Source organism: Solenopsis invicta, chromosome 5 (assembly GCF_016802725.1).
Source record: "Solenopsis invicta isolate M01_SB chromosome 5, UNIL_Sinv_3.0, whole genome shotgun sequence".
In the NCBI taxonomy this organism is placed as follows: domain Eukaryota; kingdom Metazoa; phylum Arthropoda; class Insecta; order Hymenoptera; family Formicidae; genus Solenopsis; species Solenopsis invicta.
In genome coordinates, this window is record NC_052668.1 from 7,363,990 (window position 1) to 7,383,367 (window position 19,378).

The 19,378-nt window shown below is 43.9% G+C and overlaps 2 protein-coding genes across 2 annotated transcripts; one reads left to right on the forward strand and one right to left on the reverse strand.

Moving 5' to 3' along the window:
• The first annotated feature begins 622 nt into the window (after positions 1–622).
• LOC120357805 lies at positions 623–1,619 on the forward strand. The gene is made up of 2 exons (XM_039449366.1): positions 623–1,171; positions 1,256–1,619. The coding sequence occupies exons 1-2, from the start codon at positions 754–756 to the stop codon at positions 1,609–1,611; spliced, it is 774 nt and encodes a 257-aa protein (XP_039305300.1). The 5' UTR covers positions 623–753; the 3' UTR covers positions 1,612–1,619.
• An 11,178-nt stretch (positions 1,620–12,797) lies between these two features.
• Positions 12,798–13,766, reverse strand: LOC120357761 (mucin-2-like). Its single transcript, XM_039449235.1, has one exon. It carries the CDS (start codon positions 13,764–13,766, stop codon positions 12,798–12,800), a length of 969 nt encoding a protein of 322 aa, XP_039305169.1.
• Positions 13,767–19,378: the final 5,612 nt, after the last annotated feature.

Sequence of the window (19,378 nt, forward strand, 5' to 3'; positions counted from 1 at the left end):
AGAAGACAGAGCCAATATATCGTGTACGCCTAAAAGAAAGAGAGGGACACCGGTTTCTCGTCGCAGTCTTCTACAGGAAGAAACAAGAAAACACAATTTGACCCCGAAAGCAAGACGATTATACGATATTGCCAATAATCTGAAGAATATACAACGAAGCAATAAATTGAAAATTAAAAGGTACCGTACTTTGAAAACATTTAATACCTGTTGCATAACCTGTGGTACGCAAAACAGATTTGTTTTACTTACCTATCGTAATGTACGATGTGGTTCATTCAAATTGTTGCACAAGCAATAATAATTCTGTGTATTGTATAATTTAATGTATTTGTATTACATTGCTTGTGTTACATTTGATTGTAAATGTTTTGTCGTCTGATCTGGGTATTAAAAACACTTCGACCGCAAAGCGCAACTATGTATCAATTCTAATTAATGAGGAATACGTATTAATATTCCTTAGATATGCAATTCGCTTGAAGGAAGCAAAAGTATTTATCAAAACGAAAGGTTTCGAAAACTTAGAAAAGCTGTCAACGTTACAAAAAATATTTATTGAAATGTAGCTACGGAATGTCAAGTTAAAACAGAAGGGTAGGAGGTTTAGCATGGAGGAGAAAGGCCTTGTCCTTATATATAAAATCTCCAAGATGCTATCGATATTTAGCTTATTTGTTCATTTTGCCATCACCTGCCACTTTACGCCAACTGCTTAAAAAAGTGCACTCTGACACTGGCATCAATAAAGTGATGCTGAAACATTTGAAGCAAAAGGCACAAAAGATGAAGGAGTTAGACAAAGTATGTGTGCTAATGTGGGATGAAATGAGTCTCACACCGCATATACAATATAATGAAGCGAAGGACAAGTACGTTGGATTCGAAGACTACGGAAATGAACGAACTCAACACTTTGCTGATCATGTGCTCGTATTTATGTTACGAGGAATAGCAACAGGCTGGAAGATACCTTTAGGATATTATTATTGCGAGAGCTCAACAAACCATTTCCGACTCATGCGATGCATTCAGGACAATGTTCGCACTGTAACCCATGCTGGATTGAATCTGGTAGCTACAGTTTGTGACCAAGGTTCTGCAAACATGTCAGCACTGCGAAAGTTCCGAAAACAACATTCTATAAGGACAGGAATACCTGAAAATATGTGTAAGTTTGTATATTATTGCACGTACATATATTAATACACTCATCGCAATAAGAACAATTATTAATTGAATTTTAATTTGACAGGTACGGAAATCGACATTGCAAACTGTTCGCTAATAACAATATACGATCCTCCTCATCTTTTAAAAGGCATCAGAAACAATTTATTAACAAAGGATTTGGAGATTAACTATGCGACAGATAGGCCAGAAAAGGATAGGCAGTATGCAACCTGGCTTCATATTGACAAAGCGTATGAAATAGACGTGCATGAGTGCACAATAAATAGAGCCATGCCAAAATTGACAGATCAGCACATTAAAGTCGACAAAATTCGGAAGATGAAGGTGAAGAATGCTGCTCAAATATTCAGCCGATCCGTATCTTTGTTTCTTCAGTTAGCTGTTTTATGGAGTTGTGGTAAGCTATTTCCATTTTAAATGCAAACACATATAAAATTGTAATAATTTTTCAATATTGTTAATGTTTCAATGTGTTCTTTATACATGCTGTTACAGACAGTGCAAGAGCCATGTCAAAATATATATGCGTACCAGCAGAGGCTTCGCATACTTCGCACGTCTGTATATTCTTCAATAACCTGTTTGATTCGGTGAACGCCAACAGTGTCTCAACGAAAAACAATCCACCATTGCGGACTGCTGTTACAAAAACCAGTCAACACCTAGAATTTTGGAAAGACGCTTCCCGGACACTGAAGTCAATGAGGTATGTACATCGAAAAACGAAGAAACCGACACCGACTGTACCATCATTGAAGAATTGGAATTGTACAATCGAAGGGATGGCAACACTGTGGGCCAAACTTGAATCCATGGGATTCAAATATTTTAAGACTCGTAATGTAAATCAAGATCCGCTAGAGAACTTCTTCGGGGCTATCCGTAGTCATGGACAACGTTACGTTTCTCCGACAACGTGGCAATTTGACGGATTATATAAGACACTGTTACTTAATAATGTATCGTCTTTACATTCCGTAGGTACAAATTGCGAGAAAGACGATGGTGATTTTCTTCTCACTTTTAATAGTTTTATTAATAACGCAACAAAAGAGTCATCCAACGATGACACGACTAATGCAGAATTATTTGATGATTCTTGTGTTACAGAAACTGTTCAAAACTTCGACGCAAATAATAATAATAACTTTGCAAAAGGCACTCGTATGTATGTAGCGGGATGGATGGCCCGGAAGTTGTTAAATAGCGTAAAAGAATGTCGGGATTGTTCTGCGTGTCAGTGCAGTTTTTCAAGTAATTCTCACAATGAATATACATTTATTAAAATTCGAGAATTTGACAGTTCGAACCATGCCCTCGCGTATATAAATATGGATTATTTTGAAATGTATGTTAAGGCGGACAAGTTGTTAAGGGGCTGGATTACCAACGTTTGTTTTAAAAGTAATGTAGCAAAAAGGCTTCGACTTGCGCTCCGTAAAAGATTGCATTCCGAATGGATTAAATGTCGCTCTCACCAAAGACTATTATTTAACAAATTTTTGCAATTATTTGTACGGATATTTTTATTTCATTGGTCCAATGTTATAAATGGACCAATGTGTTATGAATGGACTTGATACGCGAATGCGGCCGAACGATATAATGATTAAACAAGCGATAAAAAAATGCGCAGCTATAAGAAGCAGAAATTGTAAAAAGTTATTGGTAAAATAATTGTAGAAAAAAGTATTTTTTACAATTATTTATCAAGTAACTTTGTTTTTTACACATGAAATATTAATTATTTACAAATAAGACATAACAAGAAATATTTACAAATAAAATAATTATGTGATACATTTACACATAAAATATAAGTGTAAACAATGAGTGATAAATAAATAATAAGAATTATTTACACCACAATATATATGAAATTTTGTTTAAACCACAATAACTTTCTTTGCTTTCCTTTTTAGATAGCCAGAGAGAAGCCTGAGAGAGGTCATCCCGGTGTTTTACGTACGATAGCTTTTGCTCTACATCCATTTTCGATATTAGCAATATATAATATTTTATTATCGTCGAAATATTATATTGCTAATATCGAAAATGGATGTAGAGCAAAAGCTATCGTACGTAAAACGCTGGGATGGCCTTGGTCTCTCTCAGGTTTCTCTCTGACAATATACTGGAACCTATATACATATATATATATATATATATATATATATATATATATATATATATATATATATATAAATAGTTGAACGTAACACCTCTAGATGGCATTAGAATCTAAACAGCGTTGTATCTTTTTTCCCGGGAGATATCTATCTATCTTATATATGATCTGTGAATTTCAGCGTCTTTGCTTCATAGCGTCCATAGTAACAACACGTGTTTTGAGGTAATTTTTTAAACTTTATTGTAAAATAAAGTGAAAATGGTACGTTGTGTAGTGAAATCGTGTAAAAATTGCAACGAAACATGCTTGCCAGCGCAAGTAAGCTTTTTCCGATTTCCGGAAAATGCAGTAATGCGTGAAGGTTGAATTCAGAGAATCGGAGAGAGTTTTATGCCGAAAAATATTAAGAATGGTAAGTCTTATTAAATATTATTAGCCAATTTTTTGTAATGACATTATTTTCATTGCAATTTGTATTACACACACAGGCACACACACAACATTCCAATACTGTTCCAAAAGAAAATATTGTAAATATTCGTATCTTAATAGAGCAACCTAACCTAACACCAATTACTTGATATATATACTAACCAACAACTTTCTATTTAATTATCTTAACTTTTGCAATAAATTTAAAGAATAGTATATTAAACTGATACAATATCTTTCAAGATAATTAAATGTACGTATCATGTATACATTTATACGTATTGTCGAAATTAAAATAATTTAATAGGAAGTTACATAGCACACATCAAGTGCTTGATGTAAACTAAGACAATTGTTAACTTATTAATTGTTAGTTAACTTAACTATTATTCTGTCATTTGAATTTTCAGCAAATATATGCTTAGCACACTTCACAGAAGATTTGTTTGTGAGAAGTAAGAAGATTCGACCTCCTATGGACATTCGAAGACAGTCGCTTTTGCCGTTCCAACATTATTGTTACCAAAAACGGAAAATAGGTAAACATGAATAAATAATAATTGATGTATTAATTACTGAAAAATACATTCCTTTTTTTGCATAACATTATCAAAGTAACATTTATGTTTTCTATTTTAGTGAAAATGAAAGTAATATGGACTTCAAAGTCATAGCCGAAGATTTTCCGCTTCCCGTTATCCACGAAAATGTACATGCAGTCTTCCGAGTTACTCGTCAGCCCTGATGATCCATCGAATATACAGGAATATATGATAGATGTAGAATCACCGAAGGGTCGATTTAGAATGTAAGAACAACATTGAACGATTACTGATGATAGTAATTTGCTATCTTAATGTGCCACGAAATTCTTGGTATATACAATAAACAATGATGTTTTGTTTTATTATTACAGTAATCGAAGGTTGGAGGAAACATATGCAATAGGCTTGTTTTCTATTCCTGCACTAGACTGCACTGGAACGTTCCTTCTTGCTTTCGCTAACTTTGAAACATCTATCTATTTCATTTTAAGTGTACACTTATTTAGAGAGTTCAGGAACAGAAAACAAACGGAATGTGTTGAACGCCACCAAAAACAAGAAAAAAATGAAAAAAATCAAATAGAACTTTTAGCTTTTAGCTTTTTAACTTTGAAATGTATAAAATAATAAATAATTATGTGTATCTAAAAACTGTATAATATAAGAATTGTGTATAATAAATTATTATATTTATCATGAAACCTGCATAAAAAATAATGACTTATTTCTACACATTTTGTCGGTAGAGATGGTCTTAGTCAGTTCATTCAAAAACAGCAACACGTGGCTCAAGCATAAAATCAATGAATATTATTTAATTTAATTTAACTATCTTAACTATTTTTTTCTTTTCATTCTTAATGGAAAAATATCTTCAAATTTCAATAATTTTTTATTTACAAAAAATTGATATTCTGTAATGATTTGTGGACTTAATAATTCTATTTATTTCTTGTTTTGGAAAAAATTCTTGAATATCAATAGTTGTTTTTTAAATTTTTAAGAACTTTATTTTTTATTATTAAAATTACCGTAAAATTTATTACGATATTTATATTTGTAGTGTTATTTCAAATATTATTTTATTATTAAATACTATTAATCTTTATATTTTACACAAACTGTTTAATTTTTATTAATTTTTTACAATGAGCGCAGTTAGTCTTTCGTGTCGTGTTGTATTTAATAACATTTATTTACAGCGGTAACTATCTGCAAGAAAAGAGACAGAATGAAAATAGAAAACGTCCGACAAAGACAGTTATATCAGGTGTACAGACTTTAAAAAGTGAAATACTTCAACTTTTTACAGTTGGCAGCTCTCTGGAATAAGAGGCAGAAAAACGACGGAGAGCGCAGATTTTAGAGAAAGAAGGCTGCAAATTGAGCACACCATGCTATCCCTTCCACCATGATTTTACACGAGATAACATTCGACACTCTCGTCGCAAAAGGATTAAGGGCCTCGCACATGAAATGCATAACAGAGCATAAGCGTAGCATAAGGCCTCTGGACCAATGGGAATCTTATGTAAATCAATATGGCGACTTTATGCTGGATGCTCATTGGTCCATCGGTCTTATGTTGTGCTTATGTTATGTTATGCATTTCATGTGTGAGGCTCTTTACAAATAACAAATAGCAAAACGATAACAATGATTCCAATAATTTTTTGATGTCTATTGCAGTAGATAATTCAAATACAGACTATACAGAGCATGAAGGATACCGTGATACCGATTTCTCGAAACTACCGATTGCAATTTGTAATCCAAATAAAGGTAATACTGAAGGAAACGGTCTTCCTCACCGATTTTGATGAAATTAGGCTCATTCGACGCGTTTTTACATGAAACTAACAAATCTGGCAAAAAAAAGTGTCGCTCTGCCACGAGAACCGAGATATCATTAAAGTTAGCGATTGTACAGGTTAGAATATCAGTCATCTCGGCGTAATGTAAAGAACTGAGCATGCGCTGTAATAGAAATGTGCACGAAATTTGAAATGCTTATTAATAATTATATCACTGCCACATTTACTACACTTGCTTGTATTTGCTAGAACATTATGTTGGATTAAAAAAAGTTATTAGTTTTTGTGCAATGTAGATTTTTTTAATAAAGCATGAAAACTATTTTATAAAATTAATTAATTTAATTAATAGACACATTCCACTTAGATATCTCGATAGATAGATTCCAATAGATATCTTGAAACAAAGTCTACATATGTATTGCTCCCTCCACATGAGTTTGCGACTTTCCACACGAAAAGAAGTCCACCCCATTCCCACCCCCCGCGCGCGCAGGGGGTGGGATGGGTGGGGGTGGGAATGGGGTAGACCTCCTTTCGTGTGGAAAATCGCAAACTCATGTGAAGGGAGCAATACATATGTAGACTTTGTTACAAGATATCTATTTGTAAATGGAATGTGTCTATTAATTTAATTAATTAATTTTATAAAATAAATTGTTTTCATGCCTTATTAAAAAAATCTACATTGCACAAAAACTAATAACTTTTTTTAATCCAACATAATGTTCTAGCAAATACAAGCAAGTGTAGTAAATGTGGCAGTGATATAATTATTAATAAGCATTTCAAATATCGTGCACATTTCTATCACAGCGCATACTCAGTTCGTTACATTACGCCGAGATGACTGATATTCTAACCTGTACAATCGCTAACTTTAACCGATTGATATCTGGGTTCGTGTGGCCGAACGACACTTTTTTCTGCCAGATTCGTTAGTTTCATGTGAAAACGCGTCGAATAAGCCTAATTTCATCAAAATCGGTGAGGAAGACCGTCTCCTTCAGTATTACCGAATATTTTTTTAAAAAATCTATTTGAAAAATATTTGCAAGTATACTTATCTTATATTTCCTCCAAGGTACCCAAATTTTATTTGCGACACCTTGTATACCAACATTTGACATTTCGCGCTAACCTCCGCAACTACAGTCGTTCTCATCTCTTGTTACAGTTACGCGTTCAGAAATGCATCCAAAAAAAGGTGTAGCAATTATAATGAAAACGACTGTACAGATATGCCACCCACAGATTTTACTGGGGATAAAACTAACGCATGCGCATCGAGTCACCTAGAAAGTTACTAGTGCTAAAGTTACTATAGAAATCCCATTTATTAATAAATGAATTATTACATTATTTATCGATATAATTAGAATAATACTTATATATTCGGAACTAGCAAACGACTAGCAAACGATTCGACACTAAATTATTCAAGAAATCACGAGGTAAAGGCTAAGGGTGCCATCACATGGGGCGTAACTTGCGTAGCGTAATTTGCGTATTCTAGTAACTTTTAAAATACGTTACGCTATTTTAAAAGCCTTCTTTTACATGAAGCGTATGTCGCGGAATTTCAAGTAATGCGTATCTAATGCAACCAATTGCTGAATAGGATTTCTCTTGTACTCTCTAACAGAAATGCTAAACAAATTTACGATTGGTTTTTGTAATTTACGCGTCTCGGAAAATACGCCTCATGTGGAACTGATACTCTGCACACTAGTATGTGTGAATCATCTATGTGCGAATTTAACCTGTGCAGGCATACATTCCTGTTACTTGTAATTTTCAAAAATTTATGTATTTAAAACAAAATAAATATATGTTAGACATTTAAGAAAAAGAAAACATTTTACATGCAAGAAATTCAAGCAACACGGACATATCTATTAATGTACAACTATAACCTTAAAATTTTGTATCAATATATCGCAAGAAAGTTGGATATGACAGAATGTTATTACAGAATAGCTATTATAAATAATAAATTTGATATAAAACTGTTTCTTAATTTACCCTGATATCATTATCTATCTTTCAATTTTGTTCTGCTTATTTAAGTAATGCATGTATTACTACATGTATACAGCGTTTCTTATGCAGGAAATTGGATTCGACGTAACGATAATAACGTAAAAAGCGTAAAGTAACTAGGCGGAAGCTAATGTTCCAGTAAAGGTGCACCCTGAGGTGCCGTCACATGGGGCGTAACTTGCGTAAGCTTAACTTGCGCCAACCAATGATATCGTTTTACTGGAACATTAGCTTCCGCCTAGTTACTTTACGCTTTTTACGTTATTATCATGGTGGAAGTAGACATGGGCTGTGTTCCGTTTTTACTGGCAGTGCAGTAAATGTGACGTCATGACAGTACACTGTCACAACTGTTCCAATATTACTGCATTACTGCCAGCACTGCTATAGCATCGTATTTCGGAACAGCATAGTAGCCATATTGCACTGTAGCTACCTCACCTTGGAAGCTGCAGTAGTCACAGTGGCAATATGGCTACCATTCATGACGTCATTGATGTTACTAGATGCTGTCGCAGTGCGCTGCGTACCAATAACGGAACGGATTTTTCACCACTGCCAGTACTGGCAGTTATATCGGAACACAGCCATGGTGTGCGCAGTTTGCAAGCGTCTCTCTCTAATTCTTTGCCCTCTCACTTATTTTTTGACCGTAAGTCCCCATGTGTACCAACCTTGTTTAACTCCGTAAAGTTGTTACAACTGAATGTGTTTGTTTTCGTTGCACGCACGTCATTTAGTATTCTTTCGGTCTCTTTTTATCATATACGTGCGTGAATGTCGTATGATTGCACTTATCGTATAACTATAATAAAATGTACATTAAATTCGATATAAAAAACGTATGGAAGATGTCGATAATTTTGAAAAGAAAATCTTAAGATTCATCTCCACAATGCTAAAACTCGGTGCAACTTTTCGAGCTAAGAACTGTGTGATCAATTAGCTTGTCACTTTTCCGTAAAAGCTAAACATTGATTGGTTACAAACTTTTCGATCTGAGAACTCGGACCGATTTCTAGCCATTTCTAACATCGCGGGCTTTTATAAATAAACTTTTCCATAGTAATCAAAGAATATCGTAATATTATTACAATTTCTAAGAGCTGGTTTTAAAATCTCCTGTTTGTGACCAGTTCAGTACCAATAGTAATTGATTATTTCTGGTCAATTTTATTTAACGACAACTACGATATGTAAGATAATAATAAAGTATATAAATGTAAGATAATATTAAAGGAAAAAAACTAATATAATGAAGGATAATAATAAACGACTTTTATTTATATAAAAAAACTCTGATATATTTAAACCAATGGTTTCGCGCTCGTGTTATAAATCACAGATTAATTATAGGCCGTAAACAAGCAAGACGATTATTAATTTAATAAATTTATTAAAATCTAAAAAGATTGTGATTACGAAACGTTTCGGTCTTACTTGACCTTCTTCAGCCGTAACGTTAACATTAATCTACTATCTTTTTGAACATATTTTTTATTTATTTTTCTACTCGTATATAAGTACGAGTTCGTACCAAACATTAATTATAATATTTCATCGAGAATGCATTGATAGTATTCGATATTTTCTTTAACAAGTGTAATTATTTTGTGTATTACATAATTTTCTTGGGAAAAGTAGTCACCATGAAAATTTATAAAGCATTTTTCAACAATTTTACTAATATGAATTAATTCATCAGAGGGATACATTATTTGGTACCCTTCAGAGACATAATGATATGTACCAGGTATCAGAGAAAAGGACACAACGAACATATAGCAGAGTGTGACAAAGATGCAATCAAAACAGTTGTAGTAACCTGATATCATCAAACATTTAGTTTTTCGTAGTTGGCAGACTTGGGGACTTACAGTCTCTCGATGCGAAAAAGGGGCGTGGTTTGCGAGTTTCGCGCACACCGTCTACTTCCACAATGGTTATTATTGTTACGTCGAATCCAATTTCCTGCGTAAGAAACGCTGTGTATAAATGTATTGGTAACACATGTATTACTTAAATAAGCAGAACAAAATTGAAAGATAGATAATGATATCAGGGTAAATTAAGAAACAGTTTTATATCACATTTATTATTTATAATAACTATTCTGTAATAACATTCTGTCTTATTCAATCTTCTTGCGATATGTTGATACAAAATTTTAAGGTTATAGGCCGGTATTCATAGTCGAGTCTTATTTCAAGATTGTCTTATGCAACGTCTTAAGATGCTTATACGGCTCTCTGATTTGTTGATGGCATCTTAAGGTGATACTTAAGACGATCTTAAATATAAGAATCGACTATGAATACCGGCCAATAGTTGTATATTAATAGATATGTCCGTGTTGCTTGAATTTCTTGCATGTAAAATGCTTTCTTTTTCTTAAATGCCTAACATATATTTATTTTGTTTTAAATATCTAAAGTTTTGAAAATTACAAAAAACAAGAATATATGCCCGCACAGGTTAGATTCGCACATAGATGATTCACACATACTAGTGTGCAGAGTATCAGTTCCACATGAGGCGTATTTTCCGAGACGCGTAAATTACAAAAACCAATCGTAAATTTGTTTAGCATTTCTGTTAGAGAGTACAAGAAAAACCCTAATCAGCAATTGGTTGCATTAGATACGCATTTCTTGAAAATCCGCGAAATACGCTTCATGTGAAAGAAGGCTTTAAAATGGCGTAACATATTTTAGTAAGTTACTAGAATACGCAAATTACGCTACGCAAGTTACGCCCTATGTGACGGCACCCTCAGGGGTATTTACGATAACTAATCGGATCTCGGATTGGATTGAACAATGGTACTCAACGTAAGTATAGAAAATTTCCCTAGACTAATCAGATTGACGATCTCTGTCTCAAATGTGATCCGGTTGATGACGAAAGCTTTGAGACGCAGAAGCATGCTTAAAAAGTAAGTCTCCTTATTTTTTTAAATAATTACACAAAAAATCAAGGATAAAGTTAAAAAGAATGATTTGAATTTAGATTTATTGTAATATTTTTTGTCTAAACACTGGATTTTGTTTAAATTTCTATTTGTAAAAATTAATTAATCTATTCTAAAGTTTGTGGTTATATCAGAAACAAATCAAAATTAATAAAACAATTATTAATTGTTAGGTACAAATTAAAGCATATAATATTTTAAGCATATCATATAAAATTTTTGTTTATTATAAACTTAGTAAAAATAACTTTAAAATTATTCAACTACATTACACATTAATCAGTATTAATTTATATGTTAAAAATCAATAATGTTTCTAAAAATGTTCTTTTTATTCTTTTCCAGATCGTAAATAAACTTCAATTCCATGAATAAATAAAAATTACTGGAAAATGGTGTAACGCTGGTGGTTTTCGTGCGGTTCGGGTAGGTGTCAGGATACGGTTGCGGATAAGCTCGCCGGATTGGTCGGGTTCGGGATAATAATCGCACTCGGTATTTAGCTGACAAACATATGAGATCTTTATTTAGCTATATTTACACATAGCCTTATGGCTTATTGAGCCTAGCGCCTCGTGGCGAGTGGACCTAGCCTAAGCGGGGACGCGATTGGCTTGCGGTGGTCGCGGCGGCCAATCGCCGTTGAGCTGTCGGAATCGCTAGCTTGGGTGACGGTGCAAGGACGGCGACGCGCTCGCTCAATGAAAACGTTAAGCAAGAGCCGGGATTACATTTACACTAAAAGAATCAAATTGTGATGTCCGTAATAACACGGGTGAAATGGTAAAGCGACACGTAATAAATCTACTTACAAAAGATACATAATAAGAACTTAACTAAACGCGGTGTTTTTAAACGGACACGGTGTCCGGGGTGGTCGGGGAGTCGCGGAACGCGGGATTGGAGCGTCGGCGACGATTCCGCGTCTCGCCCGAGCCGCCTCGTGCAAAAAGAGGCGAAGTTCTCGTCAGGACGCGGATGCCCTGACGAGGCTTTAGGTTACGAGAGACTCTTCCCTGAGGGAGAGGACGGATGGGATTGGCTAGGGATACCCAGCCTGCGGACTCGACGAGGATGCTCGTCGTGGGCGGTGATTCGCCGAGGATACTCGGCTACGGAGCACGGCGGGGATGCTCGCCGCGATTGGCTGTGTACGGTGTTCGGTATGACAGGATTAGCCGAGGATACTCGGCTACGGCGAGGATGCTCGCCGTGATTGGTGGTGTACGGTATTCGGTATGACAGGATTAGCCGAGGATACTCGGCTAGCCGGAACGACGAGGATGCTCGTCGAGGGGAGTCAGGATGAGGCGAGTATTCTCGTCCTCTTGGGAGTCGGAGTGCGGTCGAGGATACTCGACCTGTCGGATTCGGCGGACCGGGAAGATCTGTCTCGGCGTTCCCACTGCCGGCTTATATATCCGAACGCACGGTTGGGCGGACCAATCCGTGCGTTCGGTCGGCTGGCCCGGAGTGGGAGCGTTGTCGAACGCCACGGGCGGCGCGCGTGCTGCCGCGTGATCGCGACGGCAGGTTAGCTCGGTGCGCGCACGTGGCGTTCTGCCGGTGTATTGCTCGGGTGGACGGAGCGGAGTGGCCGTGCGCGCGAGGTGGAGGGGCGTTTTGTTACATCACCCCCCCCCTTTGTGAGTGGCGAACTTTGGCCACTACGCCGGGAATTCCCGCACGTAGTGGCACTGGCCATTACGACCGAAACGAAGCGTGAAGCGGCGGTTGGCGAGACGGATCTTGTATACTCGCGAAATCGTGGCCGCGTAGTATGGCACGTGCACTGTTAGGTCGTCGGTGACTCGCACCGGTATTGGCGGTCGGTCCGGGCGTGCACCGCTCTTGGTGGTGGCTGCGGTCTCCGGTGCTTTAGAGGCCTTGGCGTCTGCTGGCGAGACCGGTGTCGGAGCGGTGGGTTCGCTGGCGGCGGTCTGCTGGGTGGTGGTTCCCGCGATGGCTGGCCCCGGTGTTGCGGAGATCTCTTCCGGCGGCGTGGAGATTGCGTTCTGGTGAGGCTGGTCGGCTCCCTCTGCGCAGTTTAGAGGTGTGGTGACGGTGGCAGCCCCGTTGTCGTCCTCTAGGTCCGACAACGGGTCCCCGAACAGCGCCGTCAGCTGGCGACGCGTTCGCTCCTGCCGTGTCTCCTTATCCAGTTGTTTGGCCCGTCGTGGCATCGGTGGTGGTTCGGCCAGTAGCGCAGCCAGTTTCCGCGCGTTGGCCGCCGTCGAGCGTTGTATCCGTACGCCAACCACTGGGTGCCTAGTTGCTCGGCTCGTCGAGGGTGCGGGAGTGCGCTTAGCAGGTTTGGCCCTTTGTACCAGGTCTGGCGGCGGGGCGCGGATGGCAGTGACCGGTCTTGTACGCCTTGGGGCGGTTGGTGATGCCCCCTGAAGGACGGGCAAGCTTCGCCGACCGTCGGAGCGGCGTTGCGTGCGGAGAGACCTTGGCGGGATGCTGCGCACGGAGTTTTCCGAGGTCCCCGTGGTTGTCGGACTTGGTCGTCGGTGTGGCGGCGACGGGAACAGGTTCGGTGGGGCTGGCGTGGTGTGCATCATCCTCTGCCAGATGATTTCGAACTCGGCGTCGTTGGCCGGTGTGGTGAGGATTGCGTCCAGGTCGGATTCCATGGTGGATTCGGATCTTTCTGCTCCTTCCTGGTTGCGGTGGTCCTCCTTATATATCGTTCTGAATTGGGGGAAGTAGCTCCTTCCCTTCCGGTAGTCACGCCGTCCGGGCGTGATCGGCACGAGCCCCGTTGCTGGCCAGTCTGTCGTCTGTTCCTGCAGCATCATCGTCGGTGTCGTCTGCTCCGGATTTGTCGGTCCCGCCGTCGTCTGTCATGGCGTCCATCTCCGTGTCGTCTGCGGTCGCGTCGTCTGCTTCCGCGTCGTCTGCTTCCTCATGGTCCGTCTCCGCGTTGTCTGTTCCTCGGGTCTGTTCGTGCCGATGACCCGGCTTAAGGTCCTGCACATGTATGTGACGATGCCATTTACCGTGCTTGTCCCGCAGATCGACGACGACTGGTGAGTGGATCTTTCGGACCTCCAGCGGTCCGATGTACTTGGGGGCTAATTTCGAGTTAAAGGCCTTGCCCTTGTTCGAGAGGGGATGGTCCCTCTTCCAGACGATGTCTCCTATGGCGGGTTTCCATGCCCGTCTCCTCAAATTGTAATACCTTTCTTGACGGTTGAAAGCTCGGGCGAGGTTTGTTCGGACCACCTCGTATGCTTCCTGGAGTCGTCGCTGGTTGGTGGCTGGAGCGGCTGTCGGTGTGGGTCTCCCGTCAGTGTCCCGTGGTGGCGTCTCGAGCTCTCGCCCGTGGTTTAGGTAAGCGGGCGTGTAGCCGGTGGCGTCGTGGACGGCGGTGTTGTACGCGAACTGCAGTGCCGTGATGTGCTGATCCCAGCGGCGGTGATCCCGGCCCACGAATTGCGCGATCATGGTTTTGACCGTCTTGTTGGTCCTCTCGACGGGATTGCAGTGAGGGGCGTGTACTGGAGCAGTCCGGTGGCGGATGCCCAGGTCGCGCAGCCGTTCGCGCACGTGCCCTGCCACGAACTGTGTCCCGTTGTCGGAGATTAGGATCTCGGGGCAACCGTGGCGGTAGACGACGCGGTCCGTGATGTTCTGGGCGATGGCGGTGGCGGTCGCTCGCCGCAGCGGCACCAGCTCTACCCATTTGGTGAAGCGGTCTTGCAAGACCAGCAGCCAAGCGGCTCCGTTGGTGGACCGTGGGAGGGGTCCCACTAGATCCGTGGTGACCTGTTCCCAAGGCGCCTCCACGTGGGTTGCGTGCATCAGTCCGGCCGGTCGGACCTGGGCACTCTTGTGCGCCTGGCAACTGGCGCACGCCCGTACGTGACGCGCGATGTCAGAGAACATTCCTGGCCAGTAGTAACGCTCCGCGGCTCGGGCAATGGTTTTGGCGATGCCAAGGTGACCGGCGGCAGGGTGGTCGTGTACCCGTGCCAGCACGGTCCCTCTTTCGTCGCGAGGTATGCATCGCTTCCATTGTGTCTCGGCCGGTTCGTCCTTGAAATTGGTCGAATGGAGTATACGGCGGTACAGTCGATTGTTTCGGATTGTGTAGTCCGCGAAATCCCCCGGTCGCTCCCGTACGCGGAGAAGCTGGCGGCGGTACCACGGGCATACGGGGTGCGCCTGGTTGCTGCACACGGCCGGCAACCTAGAGAGCGCGTCGGCGACTCGGTTGAGTTTTCCCGCGCGGTACCGGACGTCGAACGTGTACTGTTGGAGCTCGAGGGCCCATCGGCCGAGTCGGCCGGTGGGGGAATCCAGGCGGCGCAGCCACTGGAGGGCCTGGTGGTCGGTGATGACCGTAAACTCGTACCCTTCCAGGTAACCACGCATGTGCCTGATGCCCCATACCACGGCCAGGCACTCGAGCTCGGTGGCACTGTAATTCTTCTCCGCGCCGTTGAGCGACCGGCTGGCGTATGCGATGACGCGCTCCCCCTCGTCGAAGTGCTGCGAGAGGACGGCGCCAAGACCGTACGTGCTGGCGTCCGTCTGAAGGACGAACCGGCGCGAGAAATCTGGACACGCGAGGGTGGGTGCGGAGGTGAGCGCGCGCTTGAGCTCGCAAAAAGCGGCCTCCTCGTCGGGTCCCCACGTCCATCGGGCGTTCTTTCGCGTGAGGCGGGTGAGTGGCGCGGCGGTCTCGGAAAAGCTAGGTGTGAAACGGCGGTACCATGACGCGAGCCCCACGAATTGTCGGACTTGTCGCACGTTTGTCGGGGTTGGCCACTGTGCGACGGCGCGAACCTTATCGGGATCGGTGCGGATTCCTTGGCCATCCACTATGTGGCCCAGGTATTTAAGTTCGTTGAGACAGAACTGGCATTTTTCCGGATTTAACCGGAGCTTGGCTTGGCGCAGTCGCCGAAAAACCTCCCGCAGGTGCTGTAGATGGTCGGAGAACGTCGCGCTGGTCACGATGATGTCGTCCAGGTAGACGAACACGTGAGGTTCTAATTCGGGGCCCAGGATTCGGTCGAGCAAACGTTGGAACGTCGCCGGAGCCGAATGCAGTCCGAAAGGCATGACGGTGAACTGCATTAGGCCCCGGCCCGGAACGGTGAAGGCGGTGATTGGCCGGCTATCGGGCGTGAGTGGAATCTGCCAATATCCTTGCTGTAGGTCGAGCGTAGTAAGGTATCGGCCCCCGCGCAGCTTGTCCAGTGTGGCGGGGATTTGCGGTAGGGGGTATGCATCCCGCTCGGTAACTTCGTTTACCTTCCGGAAGTCAATACAGAAACGGTGTTTCCCGTCCTTTTTCCGTACTATCACCACCGGGGAGCTCCATGCGCTGGTTGATGGCTCGATCACACCGGCTTCTTCCATTTTGCGGACCTCCTCATCGATGATGCTTTGCATCGCCGGGTTGCGCGGTCGGTACCGTTGTTTGATCGGTACGTTTGTTTTTAGCCGGATGTGGTGGCTGGCCTGGTCGGTCGGCCCTCGCACCTCCTCGAACTTGGCTAACTCCCTGGCCAGGAAGGCTTGGAGCTCCCGCTCCTCTTGTGCGGTTCGTCTGACCATGCCCGGGGTCACTGAGTACGCCGCGGGCGGCGTTTTGCGGAGCTGGAGAGGTGGCGGGGGTATAGTGATCTGTAGTCGGGCCCATAGGTCGGTTCCTATGAGCATCGGGCTGTCTAAGGACGGAAGGATCTGGAACGTGTGTTCGAGTTGACGGCCGGCGATTCGGAGGCGGAGTTTGACGCGGCCGGGCGTGGTGGTAGTGGTGCCGTCGGCTAGGTGGATTGCCTCCTCCTGTTCCTGCGGCCATATCCGCATCTCCTTGGCGTACCCGGCGACCTGTCGGTTGATGATGGATACTTCGGCCCCGGTGTCTAGCAAAGCGGAAATCCGGTGTCGTCCCAGGCGGACCGGTACATGGGGTCGTGGTGTGTACTTTATGCGGACTTGGGCCGAGGAGTGGTTGTATCCCCGGCCGTTTCGGCGTTTCCCGCCCGAGGATGACAGTCCTTCGTGAGAACGCCGTCCTTCCCGCACTGCGAGCAAAATTTGCGTGCGGGTTTCCTGCATTCGAAACGGCTGTGCCCGCGCTGTTTACAGCGCCAGCAGGCGGTCGCGCGGTCGTAGGGCGGGGTGTCGGCGGAAGTGGCGGTGTTGACCTTTTTCCCCTCGGCACGGATCTCATTCTCCCGGGCCCTGGAGATGTCTTCAAATTCGGCAGCTTGGTCGGCCAGGTCGGCGAGGTCCGTAGCGTCGCTCATGCGTACGTATAATTTGTACTCTGCCCGCAGGTTTTCGTACAGGCGGTCTACCTTTTCCGCCTGGGTAAAACCCCCGGCGCGCCGCATCATCGTAAGCAGGGCGGTCGCGTACTTGGCGTAAGCCTCGTTGGGTTGTTGTCGGCGTTCTTGTATTTCGCGCATCAGCTTAGCTTGGTACCGTCGCGGTAGGTAATGCCGTCGTAGGGCGCTGGTAAAGTCGGTCCACGTTTCCCAGGATTCTCGCTCGTTCCGATACCATGCCAGAGCATCCCCCTTTAATAATTCTGGGAGTCCGGCCTTCATCTGGTTGTCGGTGTATTGGTATTCTTCCTGTAGTTCGGTTACGCGCTCTAGGAATGACAGAGGGTCGCGACCGTCGAAGTGGCAACCCCATTTGCGTATTTGATTCATAGTCTTACTATGCGAGTGGGACTCGTTTCCGGTGACCGGTGGGGACGGGCTTGCGGTTTCCGGCGCAGGTGCGCCGGCGGACTGGTTCGGATTGGTCATCGTAAGGAAGTGACGGGTTACGCGGTATCGTAACTCGTCAAGTGTACCGGTTGCCTCTATTTGATACGTTTGAGCTAACAACTCGAGCTGGTCTCGCGGTAGCTGTTCGGTCCACTCGGCGAGAGGCATTTATCTCCGGGTGCGATTATCTGTTTCAAAACGGTCCCTGTTCGGGCGCCATGTAACGCTGGTGGTTTTCGTGCGGTTCGGGTAGGTGTCAGGATACGGTTGCGGATGAGCTCGCCGGATTGGTCGGGTTCGGTATAATAATCGCACTCGGTATTTAGCTGACAAACATATGAGATCTTTATTTAGCTGCAATATTTACACATAGCCTTATGGCTTATTGAGTCTAGCGCCTCGTGGCGAGTGGACCTAGCCTAAGCGGGGACGCGATTGGCTTGCGGTAGTCGCGGCGGCCAATCGCCGTTGAGCTGTCGGAATCGCTAGCTTGGGTGACGGTGCACGGACGACGACGCGCTTGCTCAATGAAAACGTTAAGCGAGAGCCGGGATTACATTTACACTAAAAGAATCAAATTGTGATGTCCGTAATAACACGGGTGAAATGGTAAAGCGACACGTAATAAATCTACTTACAAAAGATACATAATAAGAACTTAACTAAACGCGGTGTTTTTAAACGGACACGGTGTCCGGGGTGGTCGGGGAGTCGCGGAACGCGGGATTGGAGCGTCGGCGACGATTCCGCGTCTCGCCCGAGCCGCCTCGTGCAAAAAGAGGCGAAGTTCTCGTCAGGACGCGGATGCCCTGACGAGGCTTTAGGTTACGAGAGACTCTTCCCTGAGGGAGAGGACGGATGGGATTGGCTAGGGATACCCAGCCTGCGGACTCGACGAGGATGCTCGTCGTGGGCGGTGATTCGCCGAGGATACTCGGCTACGGAGCACGGCGAGGATGCTCGCCGTGATTGGCTGTGTACGGTGTTCGGTAGGACAGGATTAGCCGAGGATACTCGGCTACGGCGAGGATGCTCGCCGTGATTGGTGGTGTACGGTATTCGGTATGACAGGATTAGCCGAGGATACTCGGCTAGCCGGAACGACGAGGATGCTCGTCGAGGGGAGTCAGGATGAGGCGAGTATTCTCGTCCTCTTGGGAGTCGGAGTGCGGTCGAGGATACTCGACCTGTCGGATTCGGCGGACCGGGAAGATCTGTCTCGGCGTTCCCACTGCCGGCTTATATATCCGAACGCACGGTTGGGCGGACCAATCCGTGCGTTCGGTCGGCTGGCCCGGAGTGGGAGCGTTGTCGAACGCCACGGGCGGCGCGCGTGCTGCCGCGTGATCGCGACGGCAGGTTAGCTCGGTGCGCGCACGTGGCGTTCTGCCGGTGTATTGCTCGGGTGGACGGAGCGGAGTGGCCGTGCGCGCGAGGTGGAGGGGCGTTTTGTTACAATGGATTTATATGAAGACGGCATTATTGAACAATATCAATTTGTGCTACCT

Coding starts and splice junctions, on each gene's coding strand:
- LOC120357805 (XM_039449366.1), top strand. CDS start 754: ATGCTGAAACATTTGAAGCAAAAGGCACAAAAGATGAAGGAGTTAGAC. Junction 1,172..1,255: donor AGGAATACCTGAAAATATGT/GTAAGTTTGTAT, acceptor TTAATTTGACAG/GTACGGAAATCGACATTGCA.
- LOC120357761 (XM_039449235.1), bottom strand. CDS start 13,766: ATGGAATCCGACCTGGACGCAATCCTCACCACACCGGCCAACGACGCC.